Source organism: Carlito syrichta, unplaced genomic scaffold (genome assembly GCF_000164805.1).
Source record: "Carlito syrichta isolate Samal-C Ts95f unplaced genomic scaffold, Tarsius_syrichta-2.0.1 Scaffold314107, whole genome shotgun sequence".
Lineage (NCBI taxonomy): Eukaryota > Metazoa > Chordata > Mammalia > Primates > Tarsiidae > Carlito > Carlito syrichta.
This window is the reverse complement of record NW_007258203.1, coordinates 117,284-139,923: the sequence shown is the minus strand read 5'-3', so window position 1 is coordinate 139,923 and position 22,640 is coordinate 117,284. Positions and strand designations below refer to the sequence as shown.

The window sequence follows — 22,640 nt, the reverse complement described above, 5'->3', positions numbered from 1 at the left end:
TGTAGTAGCTGTGAGCATGCCACTGCACTCCAGCCTGGGCGACAGAGTGAGACTCTGACTCAACAAATAATGATAAGATAGAACAAATATAACAATATGCCAGCATCACTACTCTTGTGTTTTGCGACCATTATTAAGTAAAATAAGAGTTATTTGAACACAGAAGTGCTGCAATACCATGACAGTCAATCTGATAACTGGGCTACTAAGTGACTAATGGATGAGTAGCATACAGTGTGGGTGTAATACACTGGACAGAGGAATGATTTACACATCCCGGGCAGGGAAGTGTGGGATGGTGCAATATTTCATCGTACAACTCAGAATGATACACAATTTAAAACTTGTGAATTATTTTTGAAATTTCTACTTAATAGGTTTGAACCATGGTTAACCATAGGTAACTGAAAGCACAGAAAGAAAGACTCAGAAAAGGTAGGACTATGTATAACTACCCCTGCTCTCTTTTGGTTTCCATTTGTGTGGAGTATCTTTTTCTATGCCTCATTTCAAGCCTCTGTGTCCTTAAAGGTGAAATGAGTCTCTTGTGGGCAGAGAATAGAGAAATCTTGGGTTTTTTGTTTGTTTGTTTTACTTTGTGTTGTTATAAAGAGGTGAGGTATTAGGTATTAGGTCAGGATTAGGTTCATAAGCAAGGTGAGTGCAGGTGAAGTTTGGGTCTCCAAATGTTTTTCACTTCTCCTGGTTTAGGATCAGGTGCTCCTTGTGTTGTTACAGACCCCTCACTTCCCCCCTCCCCTGACTGTGTCCTACAACTGCTGATCCCTCCCTTGTGTTAGCGTGATTAATGTTCAGGTCCCCCTTATGAGTGAGCATATGTGGTATTTGATTCTTTGTTTCTATAAGAGATAGCTAAGAATGATCATCTCCACCTCCATCCAATTCACTGAGAAGTCCATGATTTTTGTCTCCTTTATGGCTGTGTAATATTCCATCAGGTATATGTACCATATTTTCTTTATCCAGCCTTCTTTCAGTGGGCAGTAGGGCTAGTTCCATGTATTTGCTATTGTGAATAGTGTGTCAATAAACATACGTGGGCAGGTGTCTTTTTTGTAGAACAGTTTGTGTTCCTCCGGGTATATTCCCAGAAGGGGGATTGCTGGATCATATAGGTCAATTTGTAGTTCCTTTAGATTCGCCACACTATTTGTCATAGCGATTGAACCATTTTCACTTCCACCAACAGTGTAGAAGCATCCCCTGTTCTCCACACCCATGCCAGTATCTACTGTTGTTTGATTTGTTGATGATGTCCATCCTGACTGGAGTTAGGTGGTATCTCGGTGGGGTTTTAATTCGCATTTCTCGGAGGATGGGTGAGGCTGAGCGTTTTTTCATGTATCTGTTGCCTGCTCATGTGTCTCCTTTTGAGAAGTGTCTATTCATAGCCCATGCCCATTTTTTAATAGGGCCGCTTGTCTTTTTCCTTTTGGCTTGTTTGAGTTCCTTGTAGATCCTCGATGTCAGATACAGTTAGCAAATATTTTTTCCCATTCTGTGGGTTGTCTCCCTGCTCTCCTGATGGTTTCTTTTGCTGTGCAAAAGTTTTTCAGTTTGATGAGGTCCCACTTATCTATCTTATCTTTTATACCATACACTTTTGGGGATTTGATCAAGAATTGGTTGCCTACTCCAATGTGCATAAGAGTGTTTTCTGCATTTTTTTCTAAGACTCTCATAGTATGAAGTTTTACATTTAGATCTTCGAACCAGTTAGAGTTGATTTTGGTGTATGGTAATACGGAGGGGTCCTGTTTTATTCTACATGTGGTCAGCCAGTTTCCCCAGCGTTATTTGCTAAATAAGGTCTCTCCCCAGTGGTTGTTATTGATAACTTTTTCAAAGATGAATTGTTGAGAGATCGAGTTTTTGCTTCCGGAATCTCTGTCCTGTTCCACTGGTCTATATGCCTACTCTTGTACCAGTACCAGGCTGTTTTGATTATTGTAACCTAATAGTAAAGTTTAAAGTCTGGAAGTGTGATACCTCCAATTTTTTTCCTTTTGCTAAGGATTGTTTTGGCTATTCGTGCCCCTTTTTGTTTCCATATGAATTTCTGTATTGTCATTTCCAGATGAGAAGAATAATGTTGGTAATTTGATGAGTATAAAGTTGAATCTGTAGATTGCCTTAGGTAAGGTGAACATCTTGACAGTATTCTTTCAATCCATGAGCATGGAATGTTTTTCCATGTGTTAGTGTCATCTTTGATTTCTTTTTTTTTTTTTTTTTTCATTAATCAGTATTTTTTATTATGGTTTTGTGGGGTACAGTTAAGGGTTAGGTGTACAATGACGTTTCATTCAGGCACCCTGTAGATAAGAAGTGTTTTCCCATCCCCCGACAGATATCTTTGATTTCTTTAAGCTATGTTTTGTAGTTCTCATCGTAAAGGTCTTTCACTTCTCTGGTTAGGAAGATGCCAATGTTTTTTTGTTTTGTTTTGTTTTTTGTGGCTATTGTGAATGAGATCATATTTTTTATTTGGCTCTTTGCTTGTTTGCTATTGGTGTGTACAAATGCAACTGTCTTTTGCATGTTGATTTTGTACCCCCAAAACTTTACCAAAGTCATTTATCAGAATAAGGAGGTTTTTGACAGACTCCCTTGGATTTTCAAGCTATAGGATCATATCACCTACAAAAAGGAGTAGCTTAACTTCCTCTTTTCCTATTTGGGTGTCTCTAATTTCCTTCTCTTGCCTGATTGCTCTAGCAAGGACTTCCAGCACTATGTTAAACAAGAGGGGTGAGAGTGGGCAACCTTGTCTTGTTCCCATTTTCAGGGGGAATGCTTCTAACATCTGTCCATTGATCAATATATTGACTGTAGATTTGTCATAGACAGCTCTTACTGTATTAAGAAATGTTCCTTCTAGGTGTTGAAGAGTTTTTATCAAGAAGAGATGGCTTTTTCTGTGTCTAATGATATAATCATGTAGTTCTTGTTTTTATGTCTGTTAATGTACTGAATTACAATTATAGTTTTGCAAATGTTGAGCCAGCCCTGTATCCCAGGAATGAAGCCTACTTGGTCATGGTGGATGATTCTTGAGAAGTGTTGTTGGATTCGATGTGCTGGGATCTTCTTGAGAATTTTTACATCTATTAATATGTTCATCAAGGAGATTGGCCTGTTATTCCCTTTGTTGGATCTTTGTCAGTTTTGGGTATCAGTGTGATGTTAGCTTCATAAAATGATTAGTGGAGAATTCCATCTTTCTCAATTGCCCAGAATACTTTTGCTAAGATTGGTATCAGCTCATTCTTGTATGTTTTGTAGAGTTCAGCTGGAAAGCTGGAAAGTCATCAGGTTCGGGCTTTTTTTGTAAATAAATTTCTTATGACGAAGTCGATTTCCTGGATTGTTATTGGTCTGTTTAGGATTTCAATTCCTTCTTGTTTCAAGCTTAGAAAGCTGTGTAATGTCAGAAAATCTTCCGTTCCCTTTAGGTTTTTGAGTTTATTCCCATACAGATGTACATAGTTATTTCTGATAGTCTTTTGAATTTCTTCTGGGTCAGTTGTGACTTCATCTTTTGCATTTCTAATTGTGTTTATTTGGGTTTTCTCTCTCTTTTTTTTAAGTCAGTCTGGCTAGGGGGTCCATCAATCTTATTTATCCTTTCAAAGAACCAACTTTTTGTCTCATGACTTTTTTTCTATATTCTGTTTTTGTCTTCTATGCCCTGCAGCTGCAGTTTTACTTTGGTGAACTAGATCCTTCTGCTGAAGTTAGGATTTTGGTGGTCTTACCTTTCTAGTTCCCTTAGGTATGACATTAGACTGGTTTACTTGTGATCTTTCCGTTTTCTTGATGTGCGTGTGCAGAGCTATAAATTTTCTTCTTAATACTGATTTCATGGCATCCCATGAAATCAGAGATTCTGATGGTCTTTGTTTTCATTTGTTTCCAGGAATCTTTTCATTTCTTCTTGATTTCCATGTTAACTCAGGAGTTGTTCAGCAGTACATTGTTTTTGTTGTTGTTTTTGTTTTGAGTGAAAATGTTTATTGTTTAGTTATACATTTATACTTTAAATTGATAAATTCGCTGAAACACTGGCACAAGGCACTGTTTTAAGCACATTCCTAAGTAAACTTTCAAAGACCATGTTTTGTATGAAGCTAGGTAACAAAATACTTCTATTGTGTAGAAAAAGTGAATAATGAATAATGGTGACCATTTTTTTCATAAACAAATCATTTAAAATAAACCATTTAATGATATTCAACATTTTTTCTGATGTTACTTTTATTTTTTTTAAAGACATGGGGTACAATTCAGAATTAGGTATACATGTGGACATTGTACAGGTAAAGATTGGGCATCCCTTTGATCCCCACTTTGCCTGGTTTGAGATTAGGTACCTTGTTGATGCCCACCCATCCCTACGCCCCCTGGCAGTATCTCACTACTGCCAATCCCTTTCTTATAGTATACTCAGGGTCTGCTTTTGAGTGAGAGCATGTAGGACTCTGTTCTTTGTTTCTATAGTAGATTACTGAGTATGCTAGGCTCTAAATCCATCCAAGTTGCTGTGAAGTCCATATGTTTGTCCTTCTTTATAACTGTGTAATATCCCCTCATGTATATGTACCATATTTTTTTATCCAGCCCAATTTCAATGGGCAGCACGGTAGGTTTTGTGATTTGCTATCGTGAATAGTGCTGCAATAAACATGCGAGTGCAGGTATCTTTTTTGTAGAATGATTTGAGTTCCTCCAGGTATACTCCCAGTAGAGTATACATGGCCAGTCAATTTCTAGTTCTTGCAGAAACTGCCACACTGTTTTCCAAAGAGGTTGAACTAGTTTGCAAAGAAGTGTAGAAGCATTCCCTTTTTCTCAACATCCCCAGCAGCATCTGTTGTTGTTTGTTTTATTAATGATGGCAATTCTTACAGGGGTTAGGGTATCTCAATGTGGTTTAGATTTGCATTTCTCTGATGATTAGTGAGGCTGAACACTTTTTCATGTGTTTGTTGGCTGCCCATATATTTTTATCTGAGAAGAGTCTATTCATGTGTTTTGTCCACTTTTTAATGGGGCTGCTTGTTTTTTCTTTCCTTTCAGCACATTTGAGTTCCTTGTAGATCCTGGATATTAGACCTTTGTCAGATATACAGTTGGCAAATATTTTTCCCATTCTGTGGGCTGTATCCCCATTCTCTTGATGGTTTATTTTGCTTTGCGGAAGCTTTTCAGTTTAATGATGTCCCATTTGTCCATCTCATTTCTTATGGCATGGACACCTGGGGTTTTGATCAGGAATTGGTTGCCTACTCTAATTTCTGTAAGGGTGTGTCCTGCGTTTTCTTTTTTTCTTTTTTTGCGTTGGAGTCTCACTCTGTCGCCCAGACTGGAGTGCAGTGACCACTCCCGGCCACCGCAGCCTCAACCTGCTGGCCTCCGGCGATCCTTCCACCTCAGCCTTCCAAGTAGCTGGAACTACAGGCGAGTGCTATCATGCCCAGCTAATTTTTGATTTATTGTAGAGATGAGGTCTCGCCAAGTTGCCCAGGTGGGTCTCGAACCCACGGGCTCAGGCAATCCACTCACCTCGGCCTCCCAAGGCGCGAGATTACAGGCTGAGCCACCCAGCCCAGCCGGATCATGGTTTTTTATCCAGTTTGCCACTGTCTTTTCAGTGGTGCATTTAGTTCATTCATGTTCAAGCTGATTATTGAAATGTGAGAGTTTATTCCTGCCATAGAGCTCTTGGGGTGCTATTTTGTTTTCTTCTAACTTTTGCATTAATATATGTGTGTTTTCATTTTTCTGAGTGCACTATATGCTGTTAAGTCTGTGTTTGCTTTTACTCTTGTGATGTGCACGGTTGTGTTGTTTTGGTTTTCTTCTGTGCTCAATATCTTCTTAAACATCTGTAGAGCTGGTCTGGAAGCAGCATATTCTCTTAGGCAGTGGATGCCTGGGAAGATTTTAGTTCTCCATCACTGATGAAGTTTAGCTTAGCTAAGTAGGAAATTCTTGGCTAGAATTACTTATCTTTGAAAACATTAAAAATTGGACTCCAATCCTTCTAGATTGTAGTGTATCTGCCAATAAGTCTGCTACTCTGATTGGTCTTCCCCAGCAGATAGTTGGACCTTTCTCTCTCACTGCCTTTAGGATTTGTTCTTGTATACCTACTTTGTGTAGGTGAATTACTGTGTCTAGGAGTTGATCTTCTCCTATGATGCCCTGCGGGAATTATCTGAATCTCTTGTGCTTGAATGGTCACATCTCTGGCAAGATGGAGAAAGTTTTCTTGGATGAACTTATGAAATGCTAGTTCCAAGGTGTTCTCTGTTTCCCTTTAAGCTTCAGGAATACCAGTTAGGCATAAGTTCAGCCTCTCGATAGAATTGCACATATCTTGGAGGCTTTGCTCTTTGAGTTTTTTCCCCTGTTTTTAACAGATTGGTAATTCCATATTTCAGTCTTCAAGCTCTGAGATTCTTTCCTCTGCTTAGTTAATTCTGCTTTCCATGCTTGTCAGTTTCAGTTTGCTATTTATTTCATGGACAGAGTTTTTTATGGCCAAAATCTGTTACAATTTCACTCCATCTTGCTTCTTGTTTTTCTTGATTCTGGTTCATTCTTTCCATTCACTCCCTGATCTCTGTAACTGTGTTCTAGGGTCAGTCACTCTGGGAGATTTCCATTGTTTGAGCTCTGAGGTCTGTTTTTTCAGATGCTGTCTCTTTTGGACTCTGGGGTTTACCTGTTTTTCCGTTGAGTTTTCCTCATTTGCAAAATCTCTTTTCTTTCTTTTCAATTCTATTACTGAGAGAGGAAAAAGCTTTCACTTCTGTGTTTGCACAACCTCCTATCCTTCCCTGAGCAGAGTCTCCGAATTTGTTCAATTTTGAAACAGGGCTGAGGGTGGAAAACTGTCCTGTCTCTTTGCAGTTTAAGAGTTGAACAAAACGGAAGGAGGGGCTAGGATTCAGAAACTACCTGCAGGTCACAATGTTCACTGACCGGGGTATGGGGCCCCTGAGACCCAATTCCCACCACCACACAATATGCCCATGCAGTGGATACATATGTGTACCCCCTGAGTCCGAGATAAAGTAAAAGAAAAAAGGAGAGGAAAAAAAAAGAGCAGATAGACACACAACACACACAAATTCCTGAGCACTGAGCTCCCATTTGTTATAACCAGTCACTTGGCATGTTCTATAACTTTACATTTTTCTCTGTTGCTAGGCTTGTAGGGCTAGATTCTCCATCTCCTGCTGTGTGTGATCACTGGCCAGTGCAGAGGGGTTGAGAGGGTGCCAGGATGTTCCTGACCCCCACAGTGCCTGGCTCACAGGCGAGAAGGAGCACCTGGCCTCCACTCCTGCCCTCCTGCTCTCTGTGTGGTCAAAGGGATACTCTCTGGCCATGTGGGGCCTCACCTTCCCAAAGTGACTCCTACAATTGGTCGCTGGATCCCCACTCTCCATCCTGTTCTGTGAAAGAGGTGCCAGACTGTCTCTTCCCCAGGTACTGGCAGCATGTCAGGATGACCTTCTCAGTGTGGGAACAATTGCTAGCTCCACCTGGGCTCAGTTCTCTCCGCTATGCTGTGAGCAGGCTTTTTCCCATGCGGGTTCGTTTCACGTGCCGCTGGGGGGAAGGGGTGAATCAGTTCAGCACTCACCACTACCCTTCTCTGACTGGATCCTCCTGTTCTGATTGCACCTGTTATCCTGCAGCTGGGCCAGGGGAGGGGCATCTGGAACTCCACACCTGTCATGTCCCCCTGGAGACTGTGCACTCGGAGTTACCCCGAGTTCACGACAATCAACCCCAAAGACATCAACCCAAAGAGTTCACCCCCTAGTCTCAAGGCGCTGGTCTGTTACTCAGTGGAGCACTTCTCTGTCCAGGTTTCAGGATGGTGGCAGAGTACCTAGTGCTATCTCTTCCAGTGGGCCTCAGCTTTCCCTTCCCTCACTGCACTCTTGCTACAGCCTAGCTGTCAGTGCACCTCTCTGCCACCAGCACTCGTTTCTTGGCTGTGAGCTGCTCAGTTTCTCCTGAGTTCACAGTTCCAGCAGCACACGGGGCCAGGGAGGTGACAGCTCCCTCCACTTCCATCAGATACCAGTCTCCAGATCCCAGACCCTGGTGGTCAGGCCACACCATCCAGCCTCGTGCTGAAGGTGGTGGTGGCAGGGCCAGGCGCCTAGTAACTTTGTTAGTTTCAGAAAAATGGCACTCACTCCTGACCCCAGGAAGCACTGGGGTCAGAGCAACAGCAGTGCCAGTTGCTTCAACAAGAGTTCCCAGACACTTGCACACCCACTTACGCACACCCACTTTCGCACACACACATTCACTTGCACATTCCCACTGGCCCCGCCACCATCTTCCCAGAACCCCCCAAATCTTGTTTTCTTAATCCATTTAGTCACTCTAACATCTTCTGCTTGGACGATGTATTCTGTTTTGCATTCAGAGTAATTATTGACAGGTAATGCCTTGCTGCCATTTTGTTCGTTGTTTTCAGGTTGTTTTGTAGGTCTTTTTTCCTTTCTTCCTCCTCTGTTGCTCTGTGATTTGATTTCCTATAGTCCTTCCATTTTTCTCTTTTATGTTTCTACTAAAGGGTTTTGTTTTATGGTTACTTCAAAGCTTATGTAAAACATAAGTCTGTCTTAAGCTGGTAATTTCAATCACATACAAAAACTGCACTTAACTTCCCCTCCCATTGCATTTTGTTTTGGATATTACCATTTTCATTTTTTTATACTGTGTATCCATTAACAAATTATTGTAGCTATACTCTTAAAATGTTATCACTTTTGTCTTTTAACCTTTATACTGGAGTTATAAGTGATTCATATACCACCACTACTATAGTATGAGTATTCTGAATTTGACCATAAATTTACCTTATCAGTGAGTTTCACTTTCATATTTTCGCATTACTAATTAGCAGCCTTTCATTTCAACTTGAAGAACTTCTTTTAGCATTTCTTGTAAAGAGTCTAATGAATTTATATTATTCTGATTCATCTCCCATGACAATCACTGAACAGAAACTCCAAGATCTTTTCTGGTTTCCAAAGTCTGTGACTCTGATCTTACTTCTCTTATACTGATCCCTTTCATTTATGCTGATTGCAGTTCCGGGATGTGAGAAGTGGTATAGATCATGAAGATAATTTGAAGCAAGTTAAATTATCTGTACTTGCAAATAAATAATATTCATTTATCGTAAGGAGTGCTCTGTCAGTTTAGAAACATGAGCACAGGGGTTTAGTCTAAAATTCTTAAAAGCAGTATTTCTTAAAAGAGCACTACATACAAATATCCTTTTATTCCTACTGCTCTATTTATATTTGATCAATTAAATAAAAAGCTCATTAAATAAGCAAATTAAAAAACAAAAGAGACAATGCATTTTTTCATATTTTTAATACCATTATTGCACCAATACAGCATACCCTTTATATACATATATCTTAAACTTTTCAATTTTTCCGGAATTCAAATACATAATATATTATCATCTTGAGAATACAAAGAACACAACATGGAGGAAGATTGAGAAAATAGGTTCCCAGTATTTAGTCACTAGTGATTCTACAGACTTTTAGTGTTTTCTACTGGAATTTTAATAAGTCCTGCCATGGCTCTGCAATAATAGAGCTGCCCAGAAGAGGAGGCAATGAAAAAAATGGACCCAAAGTTAGAAAATGTTAAGAAGGAAATCCAGGAAATATATTTTGAAACTCAATATAAGGACTTCCTTCATCCAGAGTGTATACATCCAAATAGGTGCTAAGGAAGAAATTATATCCTTCCGTGTCATCCTCAGACCTGCCAATTAATAAACAAAAGTGATAGTACCCATTCATCTGAGAAGCAGCACTTCTTCACAGCATTGTAAAAGGAATGGCAGGCAGAGGAAAAGCAAGTGCTGGGAGAACTTGCTTCTAAGATACCCTCATGACGGGTATCAAAGCCTTAGGCAAAACCTGCCACAGGTAAGCAGACTCTCCAACTTCCTTCCAAAATGACAATACACATAATAGCAGCTTTCTACTGAAGAGCTAGGTTAACTGAAAAATAAATGTTCACAGAAAGGGGCCAGATACCCAGGCAGCACGGCAATGTGAGCCCTGAACACTCTAAGTGCGTTCAACCCCTCTGATCTATAGATCAGGTTAAAAACTCTAAACCCTACAACTTTAGGTCAAATAACAGGGCAAACACAAATGAATGCCGTGCTTCAAATGCAGCAACTAGATGAAGCTGCAGGAAATTAAATACCTCTACATAATATAACTTGGAAAGCACAGCCTCTTGAACCTCCTCCACCACAGAGACACCCACCGGTCAAAGATGTTGCACTATTCAACAAGAAGAAAAGAATAGTGGAGGTGCCACCAACACAACCCTCTTATAGGAAGAGACATGTAAACACACATGAGGGTGATGGAGCTGCACCCAGCACTGGATGTTCACTGAATAGGATGGGCCTGAAGGAGGCTACAGAGCAGAGACCCAGGAAAGGTCTTTCTCCATCCCTACCCTTATCAAAATTCTGGATTTGTAAACACTGAGGTCAGCCTGTCCACTTTTAGAGCCTTGAATTGGTGGAGAAGGAAGTTTCAAGGTTTTTTGTCTCCCCTGAATTTGCCAAATGGGGCTTCACAAAGAGGCACGCAAGGGTCATGAGATGATTTTGAAATAAATTCAAGAATTTAAAAGATGGAGATACATTTTACAGCTGTTACAGGTCATTTCCCCTCAATAGACACTGGCCTTTTGAGCTCTGCATAGTCAGTCACAAGTATAATGAGATCCACTAGTCTCCTGCCTTGGTGGTAAACAGGAGATAACAGACACAATCTTGGCTGTACAGCAAGCAATGAAACAGGGGAGTGACATAACCAGCTTGAGTGCGATGGAGAAGCTATGAAAAAGATTGTCCAGTCATTTTGGTTCTAGGGAGGGAAGGGATTCCTTACTTCCCTCACAGATTGGTGCCCTCGAGGTCATTTTTACTCCACAAGTCTGTCCTTAATGTTTTGCCAATCATTCAGAACTGGACCCAGTTGGATGGCTGTGGTGCCTGGTTTGGAACAGAACTGCAAGACAGGAGAACAGGGAAAAAGCCAAAGACATAGTATTAGGATAACTACTGCATTTTTCACTTAGTAGTTTCCAAGGAACTGCTGTCCAGGATTTCTGAAACCATACTTCACAAGTAGTTCTACTTACCAAGGCCTGAAATATCCCACTCAAACCCCATCCTCTGCTCTCTTGTCCCACTATTCCCAGTGCTCCTATATTTCCTTCCCCAGAACTCCTGCAAAAGATACTATCTGACTTGTAAATTCCCAGCTCTCCCAGGTAAAAGACTTCATTTAACTGTACATATCTTCTATACCCTGACTGAGAGTATGGCTGAGAGTATGCCCATTACCTGGATGCAGTACTAAAGTCTCCCCACAAGTCATTGCTTGCAGAAACTGGACCTGATGCTGGTGTCGTGACGGGAGCAGGAGAATCCAAATCTAAAAGAATATCTGAACACAGGGTAAGAAAAGAAAAAAAGAGGAAACAATAAAAATCTTGGAAATGAAAACTCATGTTCACATAAAAATCTGTACACAAATGTCACAACAGCTTTATTCATAATGGCCTCAAACTGAAGACAACCCAGATGTCATTCCATGGGTGATGGCTACCCACACTGTGGTACATCCATGCCAAGGAATACTACTAAGTGATAAAAAGGAGACTTTTGATATACACAACAACTTGCATGACTCTCTAGGAAATCATGCTAAGTGGAAAAAGCCAGTCCCAAAGGTTGCATACTGTATGATTCCATTGATAGAACATCCCCAAAGTAACAAAATTATAAAGACAGAGAACAGACCAGTGATCGCCAAGAGTAAGGGGTGAGGGAAGGAAGGCTGGGAGGAGGATGGGTGTGCTTGTAACAGGGTGACAAAAGGGTCCTTGCAATGATGAAACTGTTCGGTAGCCTGACCGCAGTGGCAGAACCTACACATGACAAAACGACATAAGACTAAATACCCATACACACACGCACACAAACCAACAAGAACATGTAAAACTGGTGAAGTCTGAATAAGACTGGAAGATGACATCAGTGTCAATTTCCTGGTTGTGATATTTGACTATGGATTTGCAAAATGTTATCGAGGGAAACTGGGTTAAGGTATGCAGGATCTCTTTGTATTATTTCTTACAACTGCATGTGAATCCACAATTATCTCAAACAAAAAGTTTAATTAAAAAAAAAAAATCTTAGATACCATCCCCAGTGCCTCTTGCCGACGCTTACCAAAAGAGGGCTGCAACATTTTCACCTCAAAGGTTCCAGAAAGCAAGCTTGCCCTTAGTAATCAACTCAACAAATGATCTGCATTATTCAATACATTAAGTTGAAATTCCAAGATCCTAATACCTGGTTGTCTAATCTTAGGAAAATTCCTTTCTCCGTTCATATTTTCAAATGAGAAGATATCACTATATTCTTTTTCCCACCAGATAGGAAGGAAGTACAAAAGCACAGGCACAAGCCTAGATGTCCTCTCCTTTTCCCCAACTGCCCTTGTGGAGAAATGGAAGGGATTAACATTTACTTAATGGCTACTATGTTCCAAGTGCTGAGCTAGGTGCTGTCACATCATTAAACCCTCACAACCTTATGGTATCTACATTTTGCAGATAAGGAAATTGAGACTCAAAAGACTTATTTATACCAAGCACATTCAAATATAAAACAGCAGAGCCATGACTAAAATCTTGGTCCATCTGACTCACAAGCCTACAAGCATGTAACCAACCAACAGTGAAATAGTCTTTTTAATAACCACATATTTTCTGCCAAAGAACCTGCCAGATACCATGACTCTCGGTTCACCAGAAAAGCTTTGATTCCTTGCCAGTGGCTGCCAGAATCACCTTGTCAGTAGCAGGAGCTATTTCATAGCAAAAACATCAACACTCTCCCTGACGAACAGGTGCTACTAAATTAAAACATAAGATAGGATTTTTCAAAGTTGGAAGTACTAGGTTTACCTGCATCACTACCTCCGTGATTAGATTTTGGAATGGGTGGTGGGGTGACATGATTGCTGATGGCAACTGAGGACGGCGGGGGAATCGTGACTTTGCCTCCAGGCGGGGGTGGGAGTAAGCTTAGGCCCCCAGCCCCTGCAGTCTTGGGCTTAGAAGCTCCTCCTTTCTTGGTTGTAATGTTCTACAAAAGAAAAAAAGGAGAGCCAGAGAGAGAGAGACGTCACAGGCTTATGGAAGCACAGGAAAACAACAATTACAAAAGACCATACTCACCCCAATACTCAATTTAATGGTCTGTCCTTCTTTGAAGCCCAGATCCAACTTAGGACGAGTGTCCATTTCTTGGGATTCTTTGGAAATCTCAGTTTCCTGCTTTACCCACCTTTGGGAACATAGTAAGTTATCTTAGTTTGGTATTTCCTGGAAGCAGAGTCTAACACACAAATTTGGGTGCATTTAGTTTAAATGAAATGGGATTCTAGAAAGCAGAGTCAGACAAAGGAAGATGAGAAAAGAAAGAAAAGTCAAGAAAAAGGGCAACTGGGGTTCAATCCCACTGAGGACTCTGAGGACCCTTGCAGAATACATATTAGACTTGTCCCTTTTAAAAGAGAACTCAGCCACCTATTCCAATCCTTTATATTTGAGGGCTGTCCCCAAGGGGGTTAGTTTCTTAGTCCTTCCAGATCATACTCCTATGCTAACGGAGTGACCTCTACAAAGTACTGAGGCAGAAAAGCAGAGATATGCTTGTGCTTGAGCTAGAAAGCTGATGGTGTGTCACACCAAAATCACATGAACTGAAGAAATGTTGCAATAGGCACAAGGTACATAAAGTAAAAAAACAGTTACATAAGGTAATAAAAATCGACAGATAACTCCCCACATAAGCGCTACTATTATGGCATGCATCCCCCACCACCTAAAAGTAAGCGCACATCATCTCAAACCACTGCATGAGGATCTAAAACATACTGCTGCCTATAAGGAAAGGAAACAGAATAGATACAAAGATGACCTAAGAAAATAGAGGTGAATGGGAGATTTATATCCTTAATGAACTTGTTTACAAAATAAGGAAGTCAGGAGGTAAAAGAGACAGCGCACGTGCAGCTGAGAAGCAGCGTGCCCACACCCATTTAACCCAGCAACTAATGACAAGCTTCACTCACTTGAAGTGATCTTGCAAGGAGACATTAAAGTCAAAGGCATCTCCCCGATCTGTGAAGCCAATACCAATGAAAGCACTGCGCCCTGTGAAAAAGGCAGGAAGACTGAGACTAGAAAGTGTCCCTTATGACAAATTCTGCCTGGTGAAAATATAGCAGTTACCCTAACTAGACAAAGTCTGTGAATACGAAACATCTTCTCACAGACCAGGAGTCAACAAACTACACACAGCCCATGGGTCTAACCCTCCCAAAGCTTGTTTTTGTGAATATATTTTTATTGGAACAGAGCCACATCAATATGTTTACCTACTGTCCACAGCTGCATTCACACTGCAATAGCAAAACTAAGTCGTTACAACAAAGGCCATTTACCCACAAAGCTTAAAATATTTACTATCTATCTCTTGTTTTCCAACCTCTGTTATAGACCATGGAGAAAAGATTCAGAATTACTGCCCTAGACACAGATGATACAAGATGGGCCCATCAAAAGCCACCACAAACAATAAATGTGCTCATTCTTTTGTCAGATATGCATTTTGACTTATTTAAGCCTCCCTATGAATTATTCCAAAAAAGGTCAATGCCATTGGGACACACTTTCACGGAAGTGCATCATTTACTATTTTCCTAACTGCCTCCCATTCAAAATCCCAGATCCCTTACCAGTACCATCCTGGATCCGGATTACAAAGTAGCGACTAGAATCTGTCACTGTCTCCACAGCGATACCAGGATACTGTTCTACTGGAGCCTGAGCAAAGAGCTCCCCTGACAGATAAGAAAAAGAAAAATACCTCTTTGAGTAAAGGAAGCAAAAATCGAGTAGTCTAATTAACAAGTATTTCCATCCCAGTCCCCAAACTTGAAGGTACTTTTAAAAGCACACCAAACCAATATCTTCAACGTTAGAGGGTCACCCACACAGATTACCTGAAACTTTATCCTCGAGTTTGATATAGGCGATCTTTCCTTTTGAAGTGATTCGGAGGCGACCAGTCCAATCGGGCTGGTCTAATTTCCAGTCAGATGCCCTAGGATAGGAAACAGGAAGCCTTAGGTATATGTCTTTAACATACTGAAGTCTACCCAGAACCCTTTTTTTTTTTTTTAATTGGAGTCTCACTCTGTCGCCCAGGCTGGAGTGCAATGGCACACTCACAGCCACCACAGCCTCGACCTGCTGGGCTCAGGCAATCCTTCTGCTTAAGCCTCCAAGTAGCTGAAACTATAGGTGTGAGCCACCAAGCACAATTAAATTTTTTTTTTAATAGAAACAAGGTCTCACCATGTTGCCCAGGCTGTTCTCAAACCCGTGGGATCAGGAAATTCTCTCACCTCAGCCTCCCAAAGTGCTGGGATTACAGGCATGAGTCACCATGCCCAGCCTACCCAGAATCTTTTGTCACTTTTTTTTTTATTTCAAAATAAATTCTATAGAGATGGAATCTCAATATGCTGCCCAGTCTGGTCTCAAACGCCTGAACTCAAGCAATCCTCCTCCCCTGGCCTCCCAAAGTGCTGGAATTATAGGCGTGAGTGACTACACTTGGCCTTTTTGCCATCTTTCTTTCTTTCTTTCTTTTTGAGTTGGAGTCTCACTCTGTCACCCACACTGGAGTGCAGTGGCATGCTCACAGTCATCGCAGCCTCGACTCCCTGGGTTCAGGTGATCCTTCTGCCTCAGCCTTCCAAGTAATCGAAACTACAGGCATGTACCACCACACCCAGCTAATTTCTTAATTTGTTGTAGAGATGAGGTCTCGCCAAATTGCCCAGGCTGGCCTCGAACCCATGGGCTCAAGCAATCCTGTCACCTCAGCCTCCCAAAGTGCTGTGATTATAGGCGTGAGCCACTAAGCCCTGCCTTTTGCCATAGTTCTATTTCCCTGTCTGGGCTGCCTATTCTTTCCACTTATAATCAATAATTCATAATCTCCTCTATATAGATGCCTCATAGTACATCTAGTCTTAAGCAAATAAAAGACAACCTGAGGATTTTGGAGTCTAATAAGCATCATTGGAAACATGTAAAAGTATAAATAAAAACAATAAAAAATGAAATTTCTCATAAAGATGCTATTTTCCTACTATAGGTGATATTCTATATAACACTGCTTTACTGCTCAGGTAATAGCAAAGTCTACTAAATGAAATATCCTGGGTAACAGAAGCTTTCCCAAATCACTAAACAAATTATATCTTTCACTGAATTCAACCAATATTTATAGAGTGTTTATTAAGTCGGAGGCACTGTGAACAAAACAAACTGAACAAAACAAAGATTACTGTCCTCATGAGGCTTACATTCTAACACTAGATAGACAATAAAAAAGAAACACAATAAATAACCATAATTAGTATCTTAGAAAGTGGTTAAGTTCTAAGGTAAAAAGAAAACGTAGAAGCAGATAAGGAAGAGAGAAAGGAAAATGGGAGAGTGAACAGGTTGCAGCATTCAAGTGGGTAGTCAGGTAGGGCTCAGTAGAAGGTGAAATGTAGCTAAAATATGAAGCAAGTGAGGGGGTCACCAACGCACATATCTGGTGGAAAGAAGCTAAGGTAGGCGTGTGCCTGGTATGTTAGAGGGACAGCAAGAAAGACACCAGGCTTAGAACAGAGTAAGAGATGAGGTGAGAGAGGCAACAGAGAGCCAGAACACACAGAGCCTCGCAGGCCACTGTAAGAACTTCAGCTTTCACTCTGAGTGGGGGAAAAAGAGCTAGTACAGGTTTTAAGCTGACATGTGACAAGCTCTCCTTTATGTTTTAAAAGGGTTACTACAACAGCTGCATGGAGAAAAGCTGCAGGGATAGGAGGGCTGAAGCAAGGGGATTAGCTCAGAGACTACTGCAGTAATCTCAAAGAGGCATACTGGTAGCTGAGGTGGTTAGATGCTGGACATATTTAAGGTAATGGCAGCAGGATTTTCTAATGAATTCAATGTGGGGTAGAAGAGAAAAAGAGAAGTGAAGGATGACTCCAGGGATTTTAGCCTGAGCAAAGGGGCTGCCAATAATTGACATGAGGAAGGCTGTGAGGTGGAGAATGTGTGGGAAGAAAGATCAGGGCGTGAGTACTGAATATGCTGAGTTTAGATGACTAATACATTTTCAAGAGATGTGGATAGGCAGTTAAACACACGATACTGGAGTTCAGGAAATACATCTGAGCTGGAGACACAAATGTCCATGAAAATATTAGAAAAGTATAATCTGGGCTACAAATCTGAGAACTTCTGTGAAATCTAAGACATTATTTATGACCAATTTTTCAAAACACTGCATTTGTGATTTGTTTTGCTGGAAGTGTAGAGAAGGGAGGGCAAAGTAAAAGTTATTAATAATTAATCCCTTAGGAATCTAAAAACTAATACTTACAGGCTAGGAAAGCAATAAGAAAGTATATCTGAAGAAGAATGAGTTTAACAAGATGGTAAGCAAAGGCTGACAGGAGGAAAGAGAAGAGTGAAAATTAAAATTAGCACAGATTTGGAACAGGATCTGTAAGATAAGTCCTTCTCATTCCCTTCACTCTTGATGTCCTGCCCTTGAAGGTCCTCAAGTACCCAAATCTGATCCACAGCAAAGTGCACTAAAGGTCCCCAACTATTTAGTTTTTTAAATGAGTCATTACCTATCCTAGTCATGCCACCAAGAACTAGACATAAGTGTAGACGGACTACTGAAAATATCATGAGCAAGCCAACTAGACGTATTTCTCTTGGACAGGTTCCTTGTCTTATTTATCTCGTGTATCTAGCACCCGGTACTTAACAAATTCTCAGCAAGTAAGATGGACATTCACGGCAGCAGACACTCTCAGCCTGAAGCCTTAGTTCCTCTCCCACTCTAAGATTTGCTGGTCTTCCGACAATACTGTAAACTGGCCTCACAAATTTTCACTTATCATAGTAATACCACTTGATATATAAACCGTTATTATGCTTCACAATTAAGATTACATATCAGTTTATTAAATCTTTACAGCAGCCATGAAAGATAGGCACAAAAAGCCTCTTATCACTCTCACTAAATGATAAGAGGGACATTAACACAGCAAGTACTAAAGTCTGACTTCAAAGTCCATTATTCTTTTCTAATTCCCATTAGAATTTAATATTAATTTAGCTAGGGAAGGACGGTAATGATGAATTTTAAAAGTTTCATAGGTTGGAAAACCATCTTCTATCCATTTATAAGTTTCTCATCGACTTAAATTTTCCTCCTCATAATTCAGAGGTCTGGTCAGTGAAAGTCTGGGAAGGGGCTGGGCACAGTGGCTAACATCTGTAATCCCAGTACTCTGGGAGGCCGAGGTGGGAGGATCATTTGAGGTCAGGAGTCTGAAACCAGCCTGGGCAACATAATGAGATCCCATCTCTACAAAAAGAAAATTTTTAAAAATAAAGTCTGGTAAAGAGCAGCTTATACTAGATGAATCAAAGTCAGTTACTCCTTATCAGCCACTCAAAGGAAAGATTCTTACCACTTGCTAAAAAGCCCAGTTTGTCCTTTAATGGCAACCTAAAGAATAAATCATGCTTACCATGTAAAATCAGTTCTGGTAAGCAACAAAAAAGATTATGCAGACGAAAAGAAAGAAAAGTAACTTTTATCGAGAATCTATTATTATGTGCCAGACATTATGCCAATTCTTATGAAAATTGAGTGAGAAGATCTTGCAAGCCAGGTATTGTTATATCCATTTTTACAAAAGAGGAAACTAACATTCAAAAGAGTTAAATGACTTGCCACAGGTAACTCAGCAAATAAATGAAGAATCACAATTTAAAGTTAGTTCAGCTCTCTTCATTCACTATATTAAAAGAGTGATTGCTGATGAAATGCCTCTCGGAGAATTTTTTTTATGCTAATAATAAGCGTGGAAAACGCAGAATAACAGCAAAAAAGTTGGCCGGGCTCGGTGGCTCAGCCTGTAATCCCGTGCCTTTGGGAGGCAGAGGTGAGTGGATTGCCTGAGCCCGCGGGTTCGAGACCCGCCTGGGCAACTTGGTGAGACCTCATCTCTACAATAAATAAAAAAAATTAGCCGGGCGTGGTAATGCGCGCCTGTAGTTCCAGCCACTTGGAAGGCTGAGGCGGAAGGATCGCCAGAGCCCAGCAGGTCGAGGCTGCGGTGGCCACTGCACTCCAGTCTGGGTGACAGAGTGAGACTCCAACTCAAAAAAAAAAAAAAAAAGCAAAAAGGTAAAAGAGAAAACTTATGAAATCACTTTAATGGCTCACCCATCTGCAGTTAACTGACCTAAGGGTAAAGACAGTGGAGAAACTAAAAAGTGAAGGTAGAGAATGCAGATGGGTGAGAGAAGAGAGATGTCTGTCAAAGCGTGAAGAAAAATAATAGAATCCCATTTTAATGTGTACCATATCCTTTAGAAAGTCTTAACTCCTAAAAGTTGGAAGCCATGAGCTATTTGAGCTTATTTAACAGATCAATCAATGCTAATTTATGTGTTAGGTTTATCTGTATAATCTACTAACTTCTTCTCTCAATTAATATTTACAGAGTGCCCACTACATACCACTCTGCTAGACGCTGGGAATAAAACATGAAGACAGACCTCAGGTTGTTCACAGTCTAGTCTGGAGAAAGAGGAGCCTAAACAATCCACTACAAAAGAGAACGAAGAGCACTGTGATAGAGACAAGCACACAGTGAGCGCACATAAGCCAGGATGGAAGGGTCTGGTAGGGCCTCCCAAAGGTGATGTCTAAGGTGAGTCATAGTACCTGTGACTCCCATCAATAGGCACATTGGCCAATTTGGGGTCTGACTAAAAGCTTCTTGAACTACCTCTCTGACAAAAGGTACAAGCCACATGGTCCAATGCACTGGTTGGTGCGCACAAAGATACTGACTCATGATGAATGAACCACTGATAAGGAGGCAAAATAACGGACATAAGGAGAGGACAACTTTTCGGCCACGGTCATGGTCGATGCCAAGAGGAAAATCATGAGGGTGATGTGGGTCACAGAGAGGAATAACAGTATCTTATATTTACAGCATTCCCTAAATGCTTTCACATCCATTATATTACTCACTTTGCCCTCCAAAAACCTTTGTGAGGTACCTATCAGAAGAGCAGGTGCTATCATCATTCGTTTTTTTCCTATTTGACAGACAAGAACATTGAGCCTTGGAGAGGGTCTGAGATCTGCCCCCAAGTGACACAGCATTAAGTGGTCAGGGCTCACACTCATATTTTTTAACCTGCAACCCAGTGAATTATCTTTCAGCGACATAACATCCTACCATATCCTCAGACCCTCACAGTCATTCGATGACAAGGTGGCTGGTTAGGCCTACAGAGAAAAACACTGTTTTAACTTTGACGGTGAAGAGGTGAGGCAGGGAAGGAAGAGAGGAAACACTCCATAATCAGGAAAATGTAATGAAAATCAACAGAACGAACGACCAGCGGAAAACTTATGACCACCATCGGCGCTCGCTGGCAAAACAGCTGAAGGAAAAATCGAATGGAGGATAACGGTACTCGGTGGCGAAACTGACAACAGCGCAAAAGATAAATGAGATCACCCAGAGAGTGGCCGGCCACACAGTGATCACTCACTCGTGTGCACGGGGTCTGGGAAATGTGTGAGAGGAGATGAAGATGAGAAGCTGAAGGACGCGGGGAAGAGAGCGCAGAAGGTGACTGGCGACGGAGCGGGCACGACGAGCATGTGAAGGACGGGGAGCAGATGGGTGTCCCAGGGCGTACGGGGGAGGAGGGATGGGAGGATGCAGGATGGTAAAAAAAAAAAATTTTTTAATGGCAGAAACGCGGATGCCGACAGTCCGGAGTAAAGGCGGGGCAGCCGCAGGTTAGGGCTGTAACAAACCAGGTTGGGGAGGCTAGCAAGGCGACAACCCAGCGGGAGCCGTGGCAGGGACGGGCAGCGTGCTGTCGGGGGGAAGCCGTCGTCCCGACAGGGTGCGCGTGTGCAGCCACACGTCGGGGTTGGTACCTGTAACCGCGGTTGGAGGCCCGGGGCGGAATCCGGTAGACGCTGACGTCCGGCTTCACACACAGCACAGACTCATACTCCAGCTCGGCCGCCATCTTGACTCCGCCGTCCGCGCCGCCGCGGGCGAGACGCAGCGCGGGAGGCGGGGCTCGGGGCGGGAAGTTGCTCCGCGCGACGTCTGCTACGTCACTTCCGCGAGGAGTCCATTGGCTGCTGAGATGAACCGTTTCGGGGACGCGAGCCAGGGGAGCCATGTTGAAACCGGGAGGCGACGCGGCTGCACGGCTCGCCATCTTGGGTGATGGCAGAGCTGCCTCCCCGGGCGCGCCTGGCGAGACGGACATCGGCATCCCCGGGAGGGGCTGCGCAGAAGCGCCATCTTGCTCTCAGCAGGTGCCCGCGGTGCCCCGGGAGGATGGGGACCCTCCTGAATCCTGGCGGCAGTTTCCCCGCGGAAAAGGCAGAAAACCGTAGTCCACCTGCGAGAAATGCCTGATCTGGCCACAGACGCGCTGGATGTCAACCCTCCCGTCGAAACGTTCAAAACACCCCGCCTGATGAGTTGCCTTCCAGCCCCTCTTCCTCCGACGTTTCGGATGGCGCCTGGGGAAGCGTTTTGCCGCAGCCTCGGCGTGCGTTCCGATTCTCCTTTTGGAAAAAAAAATTTTTTTGAGTTGGAGTCTCACTCGGTCGCCCAGACTGGAGCGCAGGGGCCGCTCCCGGCCCCCGCAGCCTCGACCCGCTGGGCTCCGACGAGCCTTCCACTCAGCCTTCCGAGTAGCTGGAGCTACAGGCGCGCGCGGCCACGCCCGGCTCATTTTTGGATTTATTGCAGAGATGAGAGCTCGCCCAGTTGCCCAGGCGGGTCTCGAACCCGCGGGCTCAGGCCATCCACTCACCCCCGCCTCCCAAAGAGCGGGATTCCAGGCTGAGCCTCCGAGCTCGGCTCCGTGTTGGAAAATGTGACCCTGTTCGGGAAGCTCTGGGCGAGACCCGCCCGCCTCCTGGCGCACGATGATTGGTGATTCACTGTCCAGGGGCTCCCAGTGCTGTCGGGACCTTTTCTTCGGGTTCTTATGTTTGGGAGATAGCCTCACTGTTTCTTACAGATGATCATTAATATATTTGACATTTATTTATATTTTATGTTACTTTTCACATTATATAGTATTATACATTTTAAGCTATACATTATATATCCAGTTAATATCCTTGATGAAGGAAAGGGATGTCAAGGTTGAGCAATTGCAGTTACTCTGCAATCTTGTCAGTGGATCTGATGAGTAAATTTACTTCAGTTTTCAAAGACCAGAGGAAGGGATTAAAGAGCTCCTTTTGTAACTTGGCTGACGACAGGGTAAATTTTCTTGAGTGCATATTGTAG

At 42.3% G+C, this 22,640-nt stretch overlaps 1 protein-coding gene across 1 annotated transcript; it reads right to left on the bottom strand.

Moving 5' to 3' along the window:
- Positions 1 to 9,424: 9,424 nt before the first annotated feature.
- On the bottom strand, positions 9,425 to 21,423 carry NECAP1 (NECAP endocytosis associated 1). Its single transcript, XM_008071060.1, has 8 exons — positions 21,257 to 21,423; positions 15,195 to 15,295; positions 14,928 to 15,032; positions 14,262 to 14,343; positions 13,363 to 13,471; positions 13,090 to 13,270; positions 11,459 to 11,561; positions 9,425 to 11,120 (listed from the first exon to the last, which is right to left on the bottom strand). The coding sequence occupies exons 1-8, from the start codon at positions 21,349 to 21,351 to the stop codon at positions 11,072 to 11,074; spliced, it is 825 nt and encodes a 274-aa protein (XP_008069251.1). The 5' UTR covers positions 21,352 to 21,423; the 3' UTR covers positions 9,425 to 11,071.
- Positions 21,424 to 22,640: the final 1,217 nt, after the last annotated feature.

Coding starts and splice junctions, on each gene's coding strand:
- NECAP1 (XM_008071060.1), bottom strand. CDS start 21,351: ATGGCGGCCGAGCTGGAGTATGAGTCTGTGCTGTGTGTGAAGCCGGAC. Junction 13,472..14,261: donor TCCTTGCAAGATCACTTCAA/GTGAGTGAAGCT, acceptor ATGTTCCCAAAG/GTGGGTAAAGCAGGAAACTG. Junction 11,121..11,458: donor GACTTTAGTACTGCATCCAG/GTAATGGGCATA, acceptor CCTGTCTTGCAG/TTCTGTTCCAAACCAGGCAC.